Source organism: Uloborus diversus, chromosome 6, assembly GCF_026930045.1.
Source record: "Uloborus diversus isolate 005 chromosome 6, Udiv.v.3.1, whole genome shotgun sequence".
NCBI lineage: Eukaryota > Metazoa > Arthropoda > Arachnida > Araneae > Uloboridae > Uloborus > Uloborus diversus.
Window position 1 is genome coordinate 79256943 of NC_072736.1, and position 17184 is coordinate 79274126.

At 32.1% G+C, this 17184-nt stretch overlaps 1 protein-coding gene across 1 annotated transcript in view; it reads right to left on the minus strand.

Annotated features, from left to right (window-relative positions):
- Window positions 1–507: 507 nt before the first annotated feature.
- LOC129224176 (malate dehydrogenase, cytoplasmic-like) overlaps window positions 508–17184 on the minus strand; it is a 28904-nt gene continuing 12227 nt past the window's right edge. Inside the window, exons 4-8 of the mRNA XM_054858593.1 lie at window positions 16770–16945; window positions 7571–7693; window positions 3534–3710; window positions 2771–2884; window positions 508–1482 (exon numbers count right to left, since the gene is read on the minus strand). Coding sequence (XP_054714568.1) covers window positions 1270–1482; window positions 2771–2884; window positions 3534–3710; window positions 7571–7693; window positions 16770–16945 — 803 coding nt within the window. The 3' untranslated portion in view covers window positions 508–1269. The remainder of the gene's footprint in view (window positions 1483–2770; window positions 2885–3533; window positions 3711–7570; window positions 7694–16769; window positions 16946–17184) is intronic.

The window sequence follows — 17184 nt, forward strand, 5'->3', positions numbered from 1 at the left end:
CAAACTTATGTCTGTTACTGGACCCTTGTCGGTTACTCTGGTGCTGTTCCCCTACTCTCTTCTAAAGTAATACAAATTATGAAGGAAAAATACAATATCATGAGAACAATTAATTATGCTTTTTCTCTGCATGAAAAATCATGGGAATTTAAACCAGAAGAAAATAAACTCAAAATTGTACCAATCCTATATTTAGCATTTAAAACATGGCATTTTAGCAGGAATCCTTTTTGTGAATATTTAACTTTCTTGGTGCAAGAGCTTATTTGTTTGAAATTCAGTTTTTCCTTTGAAAAAATTAATAGATGAATGAATTAACCGAACCTCAGACGTGTTTGCTCAGTGTGAAAAAAATAAAGAAAATTTAAGGAATGCTTCATACCAATGAAAGTTAAATAACTTTTTGAAAGGTCTGCTTTGAGTTTGCCCCTGCCCCCTCTCCAAAGAAGGCCACTTGTACAAAGTAAAAATGAAACGAATGAAAACCTTATTAAATAAGACAAAATATTATTTCAGAATTTTTTTATTTGCTACAAAAATTACTGGTTCTCTATCATAATTTGCATACAATGTGAATTTAAGTATCTAAAAAAGGAAAACTAGATTCTTCAGCTTTGAAAATCTCTTATACATATTGCACCTTTTTTTTTTTAAACATTAAATCAGTACATTTAAAATATATAAAAATATTTTTTTTCATTTGATATTTTCAGTCAATAAATATAACTGATTTTAAACATTTAAACATTCGTAACAATAGTATACAAAAATTTAGAATGTAATAGTGTAACTTTTATTTAGTTACAATCCATTAAAGAACTTGAGATAAAGGATTGAAAATAGTTATTAACATTAAATAATGTCCTTTTGATTAAGTAAATACAAGACATGAAAAAAAAAAGTATAGTAAAATGAAATGCATTTAAAGAATTTTTAAAACTAATGATTTTGTGCAAGAATTCCCAACCTACAGCCTACATTGATTAAATTGACTGGCATCTAAAAGTGTATTCAAATAATTTTGAAGTAAGTCTTTTGGATTAATTATTTTTACAGGAGGAACTAGAAATTTATGCCTAATTAAAGAATTAATATTTCATAATTCCATAGACCACCGTAATATTTTGATCAAGTTCCATAGGAGTAATAACGGTATAAAATAGACTTTCGTTGCTTGAAAAAGCTTGGGATGAAAAAAATCCCTTTTAATGCTTTTGCTACAAGTGAGGGAAATCTCAGTTATAAATTGGCTGTAGGGGGAGCAATTTGTCAATCTTGGCAGACAGAGAGAGCTTCCTCTTTCTCTTGAAGCAACTCATCACCAGTGATTTTCATCTTTTCTTGGGAAAAGTCATTCACTTGCAAACCTTGAACAATGTTCCACTTTTTGTTTGGTCCAATTGTCACGGGGAAGCTGTAGATAACATCTTTAGGGGTACCATATGAGCCATCAGATATTACTCCCATAGAAACAAATCGGCCCTAAAAATTTATTATCAAGAATGTCACAGAATTTTGAAAGCAAATCTAACATTATAACATGCAATTAAGAAAATTAACATAAAACAAGCATTGATTTTTTTTTTTTTTTCAAAACTCAAGATTGCTAATCAGAATGCAAACAGTATTTTCAGACATCCTAAGGTTGGAAATGTAGCGTCTTTATCATATTAAGAACTATATAAGCTTTGTGATAGAAGAAGCATAAAAGTGGACACAACAATGACAATACATGTTATCTTCATTTAATTTTTAATTAAAGTAGTAGCATGACGGTACAAATGCACATGTATTTTGTTTGTAATGTTTTCGAAATAAATTACAGTACTATTTTTTAAACATTTTTTTATTATGATTATTTTGCTGATTTTAAGATTCTGATAAACCAAACTCCCCAGTGGCACGACAGCCCATGGGGGCTAAGGCCTACTGTGCCCATCTCAGTCTTCCCGACCAAGGACTCTGGGGTGCTAGGCAGATGTTCCCGTTCGGTGGTTAGCCGAATGCAGAACCCCAAGGGTTTAGTTCCCAAGCATGCTTGTTATTTATATATCGACCCACTGAAGGGATGAATGGCCGCGTCGGCCATGCCCGACCTGGGAACAGAACCCAGGCCTGTGGCGTGTGAGTGCGAAGCGCTACCACAGAGCCACTGGGCTTCTAAGATTGATGTGTCAAATATATTTTTTCTTGTTATTAATTATTTGTATTCATTATTTTTAAAAAACAACAGTTTAAAAAACAAGGTCAGACAAGATGTCTGACCTTGAATGAGTTGATTCTAAAAGAGGAAAAATTCTTATTTTAGCACAAAGTTGATATCTAAATATGTTTTTTGGCACAGCAAAACTCTCTCCCTTCCTTTAACAAATGATATTGTTGAGTTCAAGTTATCTGGGCCAAATTGTAAAAAAAAAAAGATTATTTTTAAAGATTAGGGGGATATGTTAACTGATTTAGGGTCAAGTTTTTGATAAAAATCAGGGTTTCTTGAAAAGGATTTAAAACCACTGGTTTAAGTAAGCAAACTCTGTCTTATACCCATGGAAGATTTAAACCTCTAGACTGATTAAAATTCTTTCTAGACATAGTGATAAATGCAATTTAATAGGCATCATAAAATCACCAGAATTTTTATACAGTTGAAACTTTGTGCACAAGTTTTTCTTTTCAAAGTACGATTTTTACAATGTTAGACTAAACTGATAACCCTTGTTTTAATTTTTCACTACATGGTTTATAGTGTTAGATGTGGTAATTAATTACTTACTTCTGACACGCCAGCAAACCAGTCTCTCATGTGATCACATGCAGCTTTGGCAGCAGACATTGCACTAGATAGCTTACGGGCAGCAATAACAGCAGCACCTCTTTTTTGTACAGTCTGTCCAGAAAGATTAGTTTATTTTAGCAGCATATCAGCAATTAATATAAACATTCAGAAAAGATTTCATTAACTTATGAATCATTGCAGGATTCCCAAAGAATATTAGCGTTTTTTTTTTTTTTTTTTTTTTTGTATGATTATTTTTTTCTCAAAAAAATCTTTCTGTTTTTAAATTACATACAGTGTTTCTTTTCGACATCTTAAATTTACATTTTGTCATTTTGGTGATGAAAAGAGCTAACTACCAAATGGCACAACCGTGAAATCATGAATCAAGACAATACTCTGGATTTGGGTCAATTCACACTAGATATGAGCACAGTTCAAGCAGTTTGACTGCACAGACCCCAGTTAGAATGTGAGGCAAGTTCACAATAGCTTTTTTAGCTACAGAAATGCAAAGGTGTTTCCTCTGGAATTAACTGTTTTTACTCTTTTCTTGCTTCTGAATTGCAGCATGGGTCAATTGAATACATTAAAAATGTAGAATAAATTTCCTTTCTTCTAAACTGTGCTGAAAAAAAATGCAAAATGAGGTGGCAGAGCAAATATTGTGTTCCAGCTTCCAGTTCCAAGGAAAACACAGATTCATTTTTGCAACTAATCAACCAACAACCTTAAACATAAAAAATGCAATGGAACCTACTGTAATGAATTCGCCTTGAAGATAACCATCATCTTTAACAGCATCAGGGACGCCTGTGACTGTTCCATTTATGCTAACAATAGCATGAGAGACATCTGGATATTGAGTAGATGAGTGGTTGCCCCAAATGATGACATTAGCAACATCACTTACATTTACCTTCAACAAGTTTGCAATCTAGGGAACAAATACAGTAATGTAATTAAATATGCTACACAACAATAGGAAAAAAATTCTAAAATTTTTAAAGATTTCAGGGATGATCAAATCTTTAAAAACAATCCTTGAAAGTTTTAAAATGGAGGGACGGGGATAGTTTTTAAACTAAGACACCAAATGTTATAGCTTTTGATAAACGAGCAAGACATTTTTTATTCTTAAATAGGATGATCTAAACATCATATAACCAGTTATAAAATATTTAAAAATTCTATTAATTTTAAATACAAATTTAGCCTGCTGGTAATATATTTTCCTAAATGACCCGCTATTTTTAATTTTGCATGCAAACTTTCAGCAACTTTTAGTTTGTTGTGTTGTTTAAATGGTTTTTTAGTGAAAAAAGAATTCAAACAATAATAACAGAAAAAGAAGCTAATTCTGACAAAAACATCCTTTTTTAATTTATTGGCTGAGAAGAGAGGGGAATGAATTTTCCTGAGAAATACAAGGTTTTAGCCATTTAGTGATCTCAAATTTAGAATAAAGTTTAATTACATTTAATTTTTTCGGGAACAGATTAAAAGCCTAATTCAACCAGGTGCAATGTAACGAGGGATAACTGTATCTAAAATGATTATCAACTACTTCAAAAAAATGTTTGCCATTGCGGGTTTCCTAGTGTGTTTACAAAATCAAACTACAGCACTTAAGACTTTTGAAGGACACCATTAAAAAATAACACATCCAAAAATGAAAAATGCTTAGCAAGTTGCAAATCAAAAATTTACATTAAAATTGTGTAGTTTTGCATACAATATGCTACTTATAACAGGATAGCTAGTGATTTTCTCAGAAAATTTCCCAACTTCTCATGATTTTTTCTTTGATAGCAAACTCTGAGAAAATAACATGGTACAGATAACAATCTTGGAGAATGGAAATTTGGAAGACGCTGCATATAACATAAATAAAAAAAAAAGAAAATTAATTTGAATTCTGAAATTTTGAATTTAAGTTATTTTTTACGGAATCACAAGTTGCGACAGGACCCTACTTATTTGTTGAAACCCACTCACTTGTTTCTAGAAAGCCCAAGCCTGCCCCTCCTCTTGGGCAGATACGTGTGTATAGTTGTGTATGTGTAGGCTTGTGTGTGTGCGTAGACCTGTGTGTTGTGTATGTGTGTAAAGGTGCGTGTGAGTATGTGTGTGTGTAGGACGTGGACGCCACCGACCAGGACAGCGGATTGCTCAGGACTGGAAGAGCCATGCCTGCAGAGGATGGTGGGGGTTGAAAAGGGAACTGGACATCAAGGACCACCAAATGAAACAATTAGCAATTGTGATTGCTCAAAAATTGATAAAATTATGTAAAAACTATAAAAAAAGTGCTTACACATTCAAAATACATTTTTGATAATGACCTAAATTTTGAATTTTTTACTTTTAAAAAATATTAACACTGAATTTATTAAAATGTCAAGTTTTGTCATTAATGACAATCTAAGGCAAAAGGAATTTGGGGTGAAATGTTTGCATCTTATATTGGGCAAAGAAAGAAGTTGAGGATGAAAGTAAACAGGATGAGCAAGGCTAAATGGAAAATAGTGTATGATCATTTTTAATAGTTTTACATTAAAAACAAAGTGCATGAGAATGTAAATAATTACCAGGAAAAGATGAAGTATGTGTGTATATATATATCGGTGTCTCAGAGCAAAAACGAGCGTCCTAAGCCTCAGAATAAAAGAAAGATATTTATTGTTTCTCACGCAAAAAACAATGCATTGCCACTGGGGAGGAAGTTTGTAGGTTTAAATTACACAGATCTATTCTAAAAATGTTAATGTTAGGAACACAACTAAAGGAAACAGTAGGTGGTTTTATTTAAATATATTGAATTGGTTTGAAGTTTTTTTTTTTTTTTTGATTTGATGAATATAAAAGAAATTAAGTTTTCTAAAACATCAAAACTTTTACAACTTATACCGATCAGGATTTGAAAGTAGAAAAAAAAAAGGAATTTTGAGGAAGAAGGGAGTTGTCCTGAAGTCTGCAATGGGAAAGTGATATGCTGTATAACTCCTTAACGTATAAACGCACTATCAAATACAGGGGAGATGCAATTGCATTAAAATAAGCATTTTACTTTTTTAACTTCTATTATGACATAAAAAAGTTCAAATCATTTAATGCAGTGGTCTGTTAGCTAAATTAACGGACGATTTACCAACACTTAAGTTAGTCTTTGGACAGAGGAGACGAATGCATACACGGTATCACTGTTCCCATTAAAGTTACGTGTTCCCACATTAGTTAAATTTACCCATAACAATGTTATGGGAACATTTAACTCTCATCAAAACAATTTGGGACACACATTATAAACAATTTAAAATTGAGCAAATGCTTTTTATTAAATAAATAAAACAGTAAATTGAATTATAATTATGTTCATTAAACTGACTGAGAACAAAGTTTAGGAGATGACTGACTTATCAAATCAGTGCCGAGACAAGTTGTGATGAGCTGTGGCAACTTTCTGAACATTGTCAAACTCTCTTGAACTTTAGTGACGGCAAAAATCTACACATTGATCAGAAAACAATAAACTTTCCGGTTATCTAACATGCTGACTAGCGGCAACGCTGGTTTCTGACATTACATCAAAAATATTTTAGGAAAAAAAAAAGAAAAGTGAGACTTCCAATTCAAACTTATTTGATTTTCTTTCCCCTCAAAACTTCAATTCCTATTATTTTTAAACATTCTTCCACCTTTGCATAATTTAAATTGTACTCAACCAAATTTAGTATGGATTTACTTTGATAAACAAACCTTTATGTGGGTGTTTTGCAGTTTTTCAATTCATGTTTTTTTTTAACTTAAAATATTTTTAAACATTCAAATCAAGATGTATGCTCATTACAAATATTGTGGACTACTTTTACAAAAATAAAAGCCGAAGATTTTTATTTATAGTAAAAAGCATATTTATAGTAATTGCATCCGTGATTAGTTGAGTCTTTTTAATAACTCAAATCCTCAAAAACAGAACAAAATCCAACGTTAACATTAAAAAACTGGGGGATGTTTAAATTAAACTTATATGACTAACCAGTTCCAACAAACACATTACGAATCAGCTGTTTTTTTCTGTGCTTTCTTTTAGTTTTCTTTTTTTGTAAATAGTTAAAAGAGTGCGGCAGAGTGTTGCCATCTGCTAGTGAGTTTTCACAGGAAAATTCATACAAAACCAGCGAGAAGGAGAGACAAGGTGCTGACGGGACTTCTGAGTTATGCCACTGGTAACATTAACATTGGAGCAACGTGGTGTGAAATCTGAGGACTATAGGTAGTTTCATTACATTGAAAAAAAATATATATATTATTATCTTGCCTTTTCATAGTTTTACAATAAAATTCTTTAAATGATCAAAGAATGAATATTTTGAGCGAGTAACATGCTTCTAATAATACTCTATCTTGTTTAACTAAAACTAAAGGAAGTTCTCAAATTGTATGCAAAATTTCAAAAAAAAAAAAAAAAAAAAACAACAACATACACATGCTTCATTGAATTAAAACTGTTTGAAACAAACATGATTCATATTAGCGGCAGTCACTGTATTGAAAATTGTGGTATTTTTGTAGTGATTGTGTGAAAGACTTGAAATATTTCCAATTTACTTTAAATATGCAAGATGCACCTATTTTTTTTTTTACATAAAATAATAGTTATTTATATTTCTTAATCAAAAACAGGGTCCAAAATTTTGCTGCGATCGACTAAACATGCATTTGAAATCAACCTGTTGATCGTGATCGACGCTAACTTAATGATTACTTCATTACTTTTAGTGAAAAAATACTTACTTGTGAAGTAGCTCTATTTTGGTCAAGTCTGGTCATAGCTGAAAAATTCTCTTTTGGAATTGATGGAGCATATTTGCTACAAATGAAAGCATTTGTATTAGCTGGGTTCCCAACAACTAAGACCTGTAAGACAGAATAAACAGCTATGAATTTTGAAGCACTTAAACATTCAAATAAAGTGAAATACTTTTCATTTGAACACAGTTAACATGAAATTATATAGCGGTCAAGGGTTTATTGAGCAATTACAATAGTAATCTCTATACACAAAATTCTACAAATATGTAAAGAAATTTTAGTCTCCTCAGTTCTGTGTAAAAAAGTTCTCACTGTATATTACCAAAACATAAAAATTGTAGCTAGATACAGCCACTAGAGGTGACAATTTTCTCCCAGAGTGGCACTGAGAGTATGTCAGCCAGGGAAACTAAAGGCTGTCTTGGAACTGAATTAGTATAGATTGTAGAAACCAAAGACATACCTGCTAAGAGGTGGGGTGAGGTGGAGAAAAATGCAGATTGTAATTTCAAACATGGTTATCTTGATAGATTCCCATGTCGAAATTTTTCAATTTCCCAGCATTTAGAGCATAAATTCAATGTGTTCTATGTTTATTGAATTTTTTTTCCAAAAACCTCTATATCTTGAGTTCCGCCTACACTGTCTTGTTCAGATTTGATCCCTAAGTTCTGTACCTCAGAGCCAGAAGGACATAAATCACATTATGGTAATTTTACAGGAGAGAGGAAAAACTTTTTTCTGGTGCATGCAAAGGATGGGACACCTGCTAATTTAACCCTAGTAAAAAAAATTGAAAAATATATTTTTTTCCCTGTAAGAATTAAGTTCACAAGGTTTGATGTGGAATAGGCTTCTACTTACAATGCACTAATGAACGGAAAATCTCAATTCTTTGACTTGCGTCATTCTGGCTATGAAGTAAAGCATAATGCTGCATCAAGATTTTACTTCAATATCACTCTTAAAGTAGAATAAATAGCATGATAATATTAATGTAGGTAAACAATTAACATTCATTTTAACACCAGCATGGCTAAAACAAGAATAAAATGAACTAACAATCACATAAGAACAACAGTATGTATCTTTTCTATATTTTTTTCAAACTCAGATGTTATCTTAAACATACAGTATTATTGGGCTGATCATATTCATCAATATTTGTAAATTCAATGCAAAAAAAAAAAAAAAAAAAAAAATCACAGAAGCACACCTGCTTTTAAATAGTACTTCAGGGAAAAAAGAAACCTTTGTAGCAATGATTGTATTGGGCCCCCAAACTATAATGTTGCATTAAAGTTCAGTTTTACAACAAAATCAACAGCATCAATTAAGGAAAACAATTGATACTTGGTTCAGTTCAAAAATTATGACATATCAAGGGTTTCTAAAACTAAATTTCAAAACAACTATGGAGAATACATATGAGTAGAATAGAAAATGCAGAGGAACTTTTTTTTCCCAAGACATGAAGGGTTTTGAGATAAGGAGGTTCGAGATAACAAGATTTAATTATAGTTGGGCTGTTGTAGCCTAATATTACTGATCTGAATTCACAATACGAACAAAATCTCTCAACGTCTTAAGCATAATGTATTGCATCAAGATTTTACTGTAATTGACTCTTCAACCTTCAAGTAGAATGTATAGCATGATAACATTAGTATAAGTAAACAATTGACATTTATTTTAACACTAACATTGCTAAACCAGCATTAAAATACAATAACAGCCATATAAGAACAACAAGATGTATTCTTTCTGTACACTTTCACAAACTCAGATGTTATCTTAATCACACAGTATCATTGGGCTGATCATATTCATCATTGTTTGTAAATTCAATGAAAGAAAAATCACAGAAATACACCTGATTTTAAACAACTTCAGAAGAAGAAAAAAATCCTTTGTAGAATTCATTGTATTGGGCCCCCAAACTATAATGTTGCATTTAAGTTCAGTTTTGCAGCAAAATCAACAGCATTAAGGAAAACGACAACTGATACTTGAAATGAAATGAATCAAATGGGGGCTCAACCGAACCAAGCACTGCGACCACAGGTCTATTGTACTAGTCCCCAAACAGAAGTCTTAAAACAGACTAGTAGCTGAAGCAGAATGAATCTTGCATGATCATATTCAAGCATATGATGACTCAGGTGTTCAAACTTATTGGCAGAAAACACTTGACAATCACACAGGGTGTGAGTAATAGTTTCCTCCTTAAAGAGGTAACCTCTGCAAATTGAATTAACACTGACACCCATTACAGGAAGGTGCCGCTTTAAGGTGTAAAAGCCAGTAAGAAAACCAAAAGCATTTCTAATACTATTTTTTTTAAGAAGCCTGTTGCATTTCTGGTATGTGATCCTCGGAGAGAGTCAGGTCTGTCCTTCTTAGACAAGCTGAATACGTTCAATGTCTTTGTGAGATAACCTCTTCAATGGGAAGGTTTCTCTCACAACAGCCATCTTAAACATACGCACTGCTTCAGCATAGGACTGTGGTTGACCAGTCCTTACTCTTTAAGACGCAGCAATTTGTGCAGGTGTAGGAGTTGAAACCTCCGATCAATGACCTTTGCTTTCCTCTACCTATTCAGGAATGGCTGCCTCAGTGGCTTCCGCCTCCTGTAACAGCCTCCCCTCTCCTGCATGCGCCTTTTGCATTTTTGTGCATAAATGAGTACCCCCTGCCCCCTACTGCAGTGTCAGTGGGTTGCAGATATTCCCCCACACCAGTCGGTGGATTGCAGACCTGCACCCTCACCTCCTTCGGCAGCAAGGTTACTGGTTCTCTCCTTCAAGTCAGTATCCAGCTCCAAAGGAGCTGGGAGGTGGTAAAAGGTCAACACCCACCAAACCACCCTTTACGAGTGCAAGACAAATTTCAACAAGGTTTCGCCCGGTTCCTCAAGGGGACATTGAAACATCATACAACTCAGACGCCATCCATCCATCAGCACAGTGCATCACACCTTAGATTGAGTATCCATTTTTGTCGCCTTTTACGACATGCATTGACTACATTGGGACAGGGGCGCAACCAGAAAATATTTTTAGGGGGGGGGGGGATTTTTTTTTCACAACACTATCAGCGTTCTCTCACTCTTTACATCAATTTATATTTATTATTATTATTAATATTTAGTAAAATTCCTTAAAATTGTATAGGTTTTGCAATTTATTCAAAAACTGTTACAAAAACATTAATTGTTCTTATGCCAAAATTGAAATCACATTAAGAATAAACTTTAAAGTACTTGAAACATGTAAGATACGATCTTGTAATCACTGACGTTTAAAATGAGTTCCTAACTAAAGAAAAAATTAATGCCGAAAAGGAGAGAGGCAGAATTTTTAAATGACCTCTCGTCATCCCTGCTTGCTTTGAAATCACTTTGTTTTCTCAAAGTGCCTTCATCTTCATTCAAGTAAAAAAAAAAAAGAGTATTTTAAAAAATAGTTCAAATTAGCATTACTGGGCGGAGGGGGGGGGGGCTGTGCCCCCCTTGGTTGCCCCCCCCCCGGCATTGGGACTATTCTGCTCCGGTCGCCACATGGAGACAATTGATACTTGCTTCAGTGCAAAAATTATGGCATATCAAGGGTTTCGGATACTAAATTTCAAAACAACTATGGAGAATACATGTGAATAGCATAGAAAAGGCAGGAGAACTTTTTTTTTTTTCAAGACATGAAGAGTTTTGAGATAAGGAGGCTCAAGATATTAAGATTTAATTGCAGTTAGGGTCTTGTTGCCTAAAATTACTGATCTGAATTCACAATATAAACAAAATCTCTCAACAACTTAAGCATAATGTTACATCAAGATTTTACTGTAATTTCACTCTTCAAGTAGAACCTATAGCATGATAACATTAGTATAAGTTATACAATTAACATTTATTTTAACACTAACATTGCTAAACCAGCATTAAAATACAATAACAGCCATACAAGAACAACAAGATTTATTCTTTCTGTACACTTTCACAAACTCAGATGTTATCTTAATCACACAGTATCATTGGGCTGATCATATTCATCATTGTTTGTAAATTCAATGAAAAAAAAAATCACAGAAACACACCTGTTTTTAAACAGCTTCAGAAGAAGAAAAAAAAACCTTCGTAGCAATGATTGTATTGGGCCCCCAAACTATAATGTTGCAGTTAAGTTTAGGTAGTGGAATAGGCTTCTACTTACAATGCACTAATGAATGGAAAATCACAATTTTTTGACTTAAGTCATTCTGGCTATGAAGTAAAGCATAATGCTGCATCAAGATTTTACTTCAATATCACTCTTTAAGTAGAATAAATAGCATGATAATATTAATGTAGGTAAACAATTAACATTCATTTTAACACCAGTGTGGCTAAAAACAAGAATAAAATGAACTAACAATCACATTAGAATGACAATATGTACATTTTTTATCTTTTTTTCAAACTCAGATGTTATCTTAATCATACAGTTTCATTGGGCTGATCATATTCATCATTGTTTGTAACACCAATGAAAGAGAAATCACAGAAACACATCTGTTCTGTGTGTTTTTTCTTCTTCTGAAGTTGTTTAAAACAACTTCAGAAGAAGAAGAAAAAATCTGTGTAGCAATGATTGTATTGGGCTTCCATACTATAATGTTGCAGTTAAGTTTGGTTTCGCAGCAAAATCTACAGCATCAATTAAGGAAAACGACAATTGATACTTGCTTCGGTGCAAAACTTCTGACATATCAAGGGTTTCAAAAAATAAATTTCGAAACAAGTATGGAGAATACATATGATTAGCACGGAAAATGCAAAGGAACATTTTTTTTCCAAGACATGAAGGATTTTGACATAAGAAAGCTCGAGATAACAAGATATAATTACAGTTGGACTGTTGTTGCCCAAAATTACTGATCTGAATTCACAGTATGAACAAAATCTCTCCAAGTCTTAAGCATAATGTTGCATCAAGATTTTACTGTAATTTCACTTTTCAAGTAGAATTTATAGCATGATAATATTAGTATAGGTTAACAATTAACATTCATTTTAAGACTAATTTTGCTAAAACAGCAATAAAATACATTAACAACCATATAAGAACGACAACATGTATTCTTTCTGTACACTTTCAAAAACTCAGATGCTATCTTAATCACAGTATCATTGGGCTGATCATATTCATCATTGTTTGTAAATTCAATGAAAGAAAAATCACAGAAACACAACTGTTCTCAGTGTGTTTTTTCTTCTTCTGAAGTTGTTTAAAACAACTTGAAAAGAAAAAAAACCTGTGTAGCAATGATTGTATTGGGCCCCCGAACTATAATGTTGCAGTTAAGTTTAGGTAGTGGAATAGGCTTCTACTTACAATGCACTAATGAACGGAAAATCACAATTTTTTGACTTACGTCAGTCTGGCTATGAAGTAAAGCATAATGTTGCATCAAGATTTTACTGCAATTTCACTCTTAAAGTAGAATAATTAGCATGATAATATTAATGTAGGTAAACAATTAACAGTCATTTTAACACTAGCATGGCTAAAACAAGAATAAAATGAACTAACAATCACATAAGAACGACAATATGTATATTTTCTATATTTTTTTCAAACTCAGACGTTATCTTAATCATACAGTATCATTGGGCTGATCATATTCATCATTGTTTGTAAATTTTTTTAGAAAAAGATTTTACTGAAATTTCACAAAGTGGAATCTATAGCATGATAACTTTAATGTAGGTAAACAATTAACATTCATTTTAAGACTAGCATTGCTATAACAGCAATTACGAACTCAGATGTTATCTTAATCATACAAAATCATTGGGCTGATCATATTCATCATTGTTTGTAAATTCAACACAAGAAAAATCACAGAAACAAATCCGAGATGGTATAGATCAGAAAAATATTTTTTGGGGCTGATTAGGCATGGAATGACCCCAAAAAACAGAAATTATCAGCAAAATGGAGGCGGAAGATATTTTTGGGTTTTCTCAAAACTTTGCACATGTCACTTTGCCCAACATTTATGCACAAGAGCAAAATCAAAATTAAAAAAAAAAAAAAAAAAAAAAATGCTCTGCCTAATTATACAATCATTTTTAACAATAAAAACCTGAATGTAGGTATAAAAGTAAAGTGCCATGCTTTATGCACATTTTACAGGTCTAAAAGCGTAAGTAGTAGCAGGTGCTGTGGCACTTTGAAGAGCGTGTAATTTTTCCTCATTTGGGTTAATTACTAGAACATAAACCGAATAATTAAATATATAGAGAACTAAAAGCACATTTATCTTAGAGACTAAAGTCTGCTAATCTTTTAATATCTTCACCAATAATCTTCTAATGTTCAATTCTAGTTTTACAACCATTAAATATTATCATGTAATAAATGATCAAAAATATCTAAACCTAAAAAAAAAGAACTTGTGAAAAAGTCCTGTGGGAATCTAAACTGAACTGGAGACATTTAACGTAATACCAACTATTGTATGTATTCAGTGTTAAAATGTATGAAGACTACAGTTAAAATACCTTCAATGTTACATTTTACAGACAGAAAGAGAGAAAGGAGTAATGCAGTTATAAATACACAAACACTCAGCAATAATTTTAACAATGAATCCTCAACTTAATTGACTTATCAAGCATGCAATTATGCACAATTATTCAATTCATAAATGAAAATTTTGCTCTATCAGGTTTATACACACACTGTATGCTGAGTTAACCCCCCAATAACATAATTAGCATTCATGAATCGAAAAGGAGTATCATATATACTCGCGTATAAGCCAAGAAATTTAGTACAAAAATGAGGTTTAAAGTTGGGTCAACTTATATGAGGGGGAGAATTTCTGAAAATTCCCTCCCAACAATTCTTAAGAAAAAAACACTCTAGAAAATGTGAAAATTTCCCAATATTAATTCAACTCTTTTAAGCAGATGTCAAAGGAGTAAATACTTACACAATCTGCAAAGACTTTGCATGGTTTGATTGTGAGATAAAGACTAAATAGTTACAGTAAACAGCTAAGGGAAAGTGCAAGAATCGCCGTATTCGCGAATTTTCTTGATAAACAATAATTAATGCTCATTTTTTTAAAATAATGTAATAAAGCAAAAGAGTAAAATTTATTTATAGTACATCAAAATAAAAGCAACAAGTAACAAAAGTCATAACGGTGAAATCGAATCATTTTCGAAAATCGCAATTGCAGAAGTGAACCCTTTTTGTGCGAAAGAATAAAAATCGGCAGTTTAACATAAAAAATGGAGTAGAGATGTGATATACCCCCCCCCCCCCCCCCCATTTGGCGACATGCGATTTTTTGCACAAATGATAATTTTTTAAGCATGGCATCTCTGGTGAAACTAACCTGTGTTTTGGCAACGCGAAGGCAATCTTGTTCAAACTTGTTTACTTGGGTTGTTTACTCGGTTTCATGCAGGAGAGATACGTGTTGTTTCGTGCAATATACCTTACAGGAAAGCTTATTTTGTGTTAGTTTAAATTCAGTAGTTGTGTTTTGAAGTAAAAACATTAGAAAATGCCAGTTTCTTCAAACTTGAACGTTGATTAAAAGTTAACTCCAACGTGGTGTGTATCTGTAACATGCCATTGTCATATGATGTTTTGTTTTGAACTGAGTGTGAGGATTTATACCATAAAAAAATAAGTTCTTTATTTTAGAATTCAAAAAAAAACTCACTTCCGAAATTCTTTGTTTTTTACAAATCCTTGACGGGTTCTTGTAGTTTTTAACTTTATTTTTACTGCATGTAAATTAATTTTACAAAAATAGTACGGTTATTTTGTTCTAAAAGTTCATTCTTATCGATGCCATGAATCATTTAGACATATTCTATTAACGTGCCTCCTTTAGGTACTGAATTTCTGAAAATAAGTTGACTCCAGCATTTTATAAAAATATAAAGGTGTTATTTTATGTAAAATATAATAGGTATTTTGAGAGCATGTCTGTATAGCAAATAAATGTATGGTATTTTTGTATTGTTTATGTTTAGGATGTTTTGCTGAGACATTTATACTTTTCATACATCGAAATTTGAGTAACAAAACACTTTTTTGGCTGAAATAGTAATGGATTTTGGGGATGTTTTCCGCTTTAAACATCGTGATTTGAATCGCTTTGCTCTTTTTTAGCAGAGTATGAGAAAAGTTTTTGTTCGATGAAATGCATATTGAAAAATAGCTTTTATTTCTATTGGTACATTTTTCATTGGTGAACTGTTATAGTAATTTGTCAATTTAAGCATTTTAAATACTTTCTAGTAATTATTCTTTGTGTACAAAACCTTTCTAGTTTTTGGTACTTTTGAAGTGTATATTTGTGATGTTTTTTGTTGTGGTTTTATGTTTTTATATATTGTGTTCTGAAGTGCTTTGATCATGTTTTTTTATCTGATTTTTTCCTGTTGGTGCTAAAAAAAGCATCGCTAAAAACGATGTATGACATATGTCGTCATACATCGTTTTCTTGGCGACGCTTTCTTGGCGCCAACAGGAAAAAATCGCGAAGGGTGGGGTATATTACATCAGTTCCAAATGGTCATTGCATTTCATTTTCCCCTCTTTTATAAAATTTAAATTCAAAATTAGTGCCAAAGTGCTCCCGATTTTTTCAGGAAGTAAGGACTCGACTGATAAGCAGGATTTCTATTTTTCCCCAATTCTCCTCCTAGAAGTAGATTTAAACATGAGATTGACTTATAGGCGAGTATATTTTCAGTGTCTACACATGCTCAAAAAACATTATCCTAAAATTAGCAAGTTTCCTAAAAATACTTAGTAGTTTAAAATTGTTTAAAAGTTCATTGTACAATGTATGAAATAACTCATGAATTTTCATAGTTTAATATTATTTTATGGTGCAAATTCAGAATGTTTTCTAAATCCTTTAAAATCATTGGGCTGATCATAATCATCATTATTTGCATAAAAGTGAGATTTAATAAATGTTATAACAACAGAAGATATATGAAAATCAATTTCTGAATATAAAGTTGTAAAATGAAAAGAAAAAAAACAATATAAATAAAACCATTTAACAAAAATAACTAAAATAAATATTGAAATACCTAAGCAAACACATGGGACAAATTCAAAATCTCTATTCAAAGTCAAAAAATAAAAGTACTACTACTTACTTTAACATCTTTTTTAGCATACTGGTCTAAAGCCTTGCCCTGACTTTTGAAAATTTTAACATTAGCAGCCAACAGATCTTTACGTTCCATTCCTTCTCTTCGTGGCATAGCTCCAACAAGAAATGCTGCATCAATGTCAGAAAAAGCTACCTTCTCGTCAGCAGTAGGTATAATTTCTATGAATGAAAAATGCCGTACATTATGTACAATAATTTACAAAATCAATACCACAGAGAAAAACATATCGAAAGAAAAATTATCTGTACAGTACATAAATAGTACAGCATATAAAGGTGCTTTTTTCCATGTTGAATAACTCACAAAATACTTAAAACAGTAACCTTGCCAAGTTTTTACCCCAGAGGTGCTCAATCTACGGCCCGCGAAACTGATCCGTGTGGCCTGTTTGGTTCAA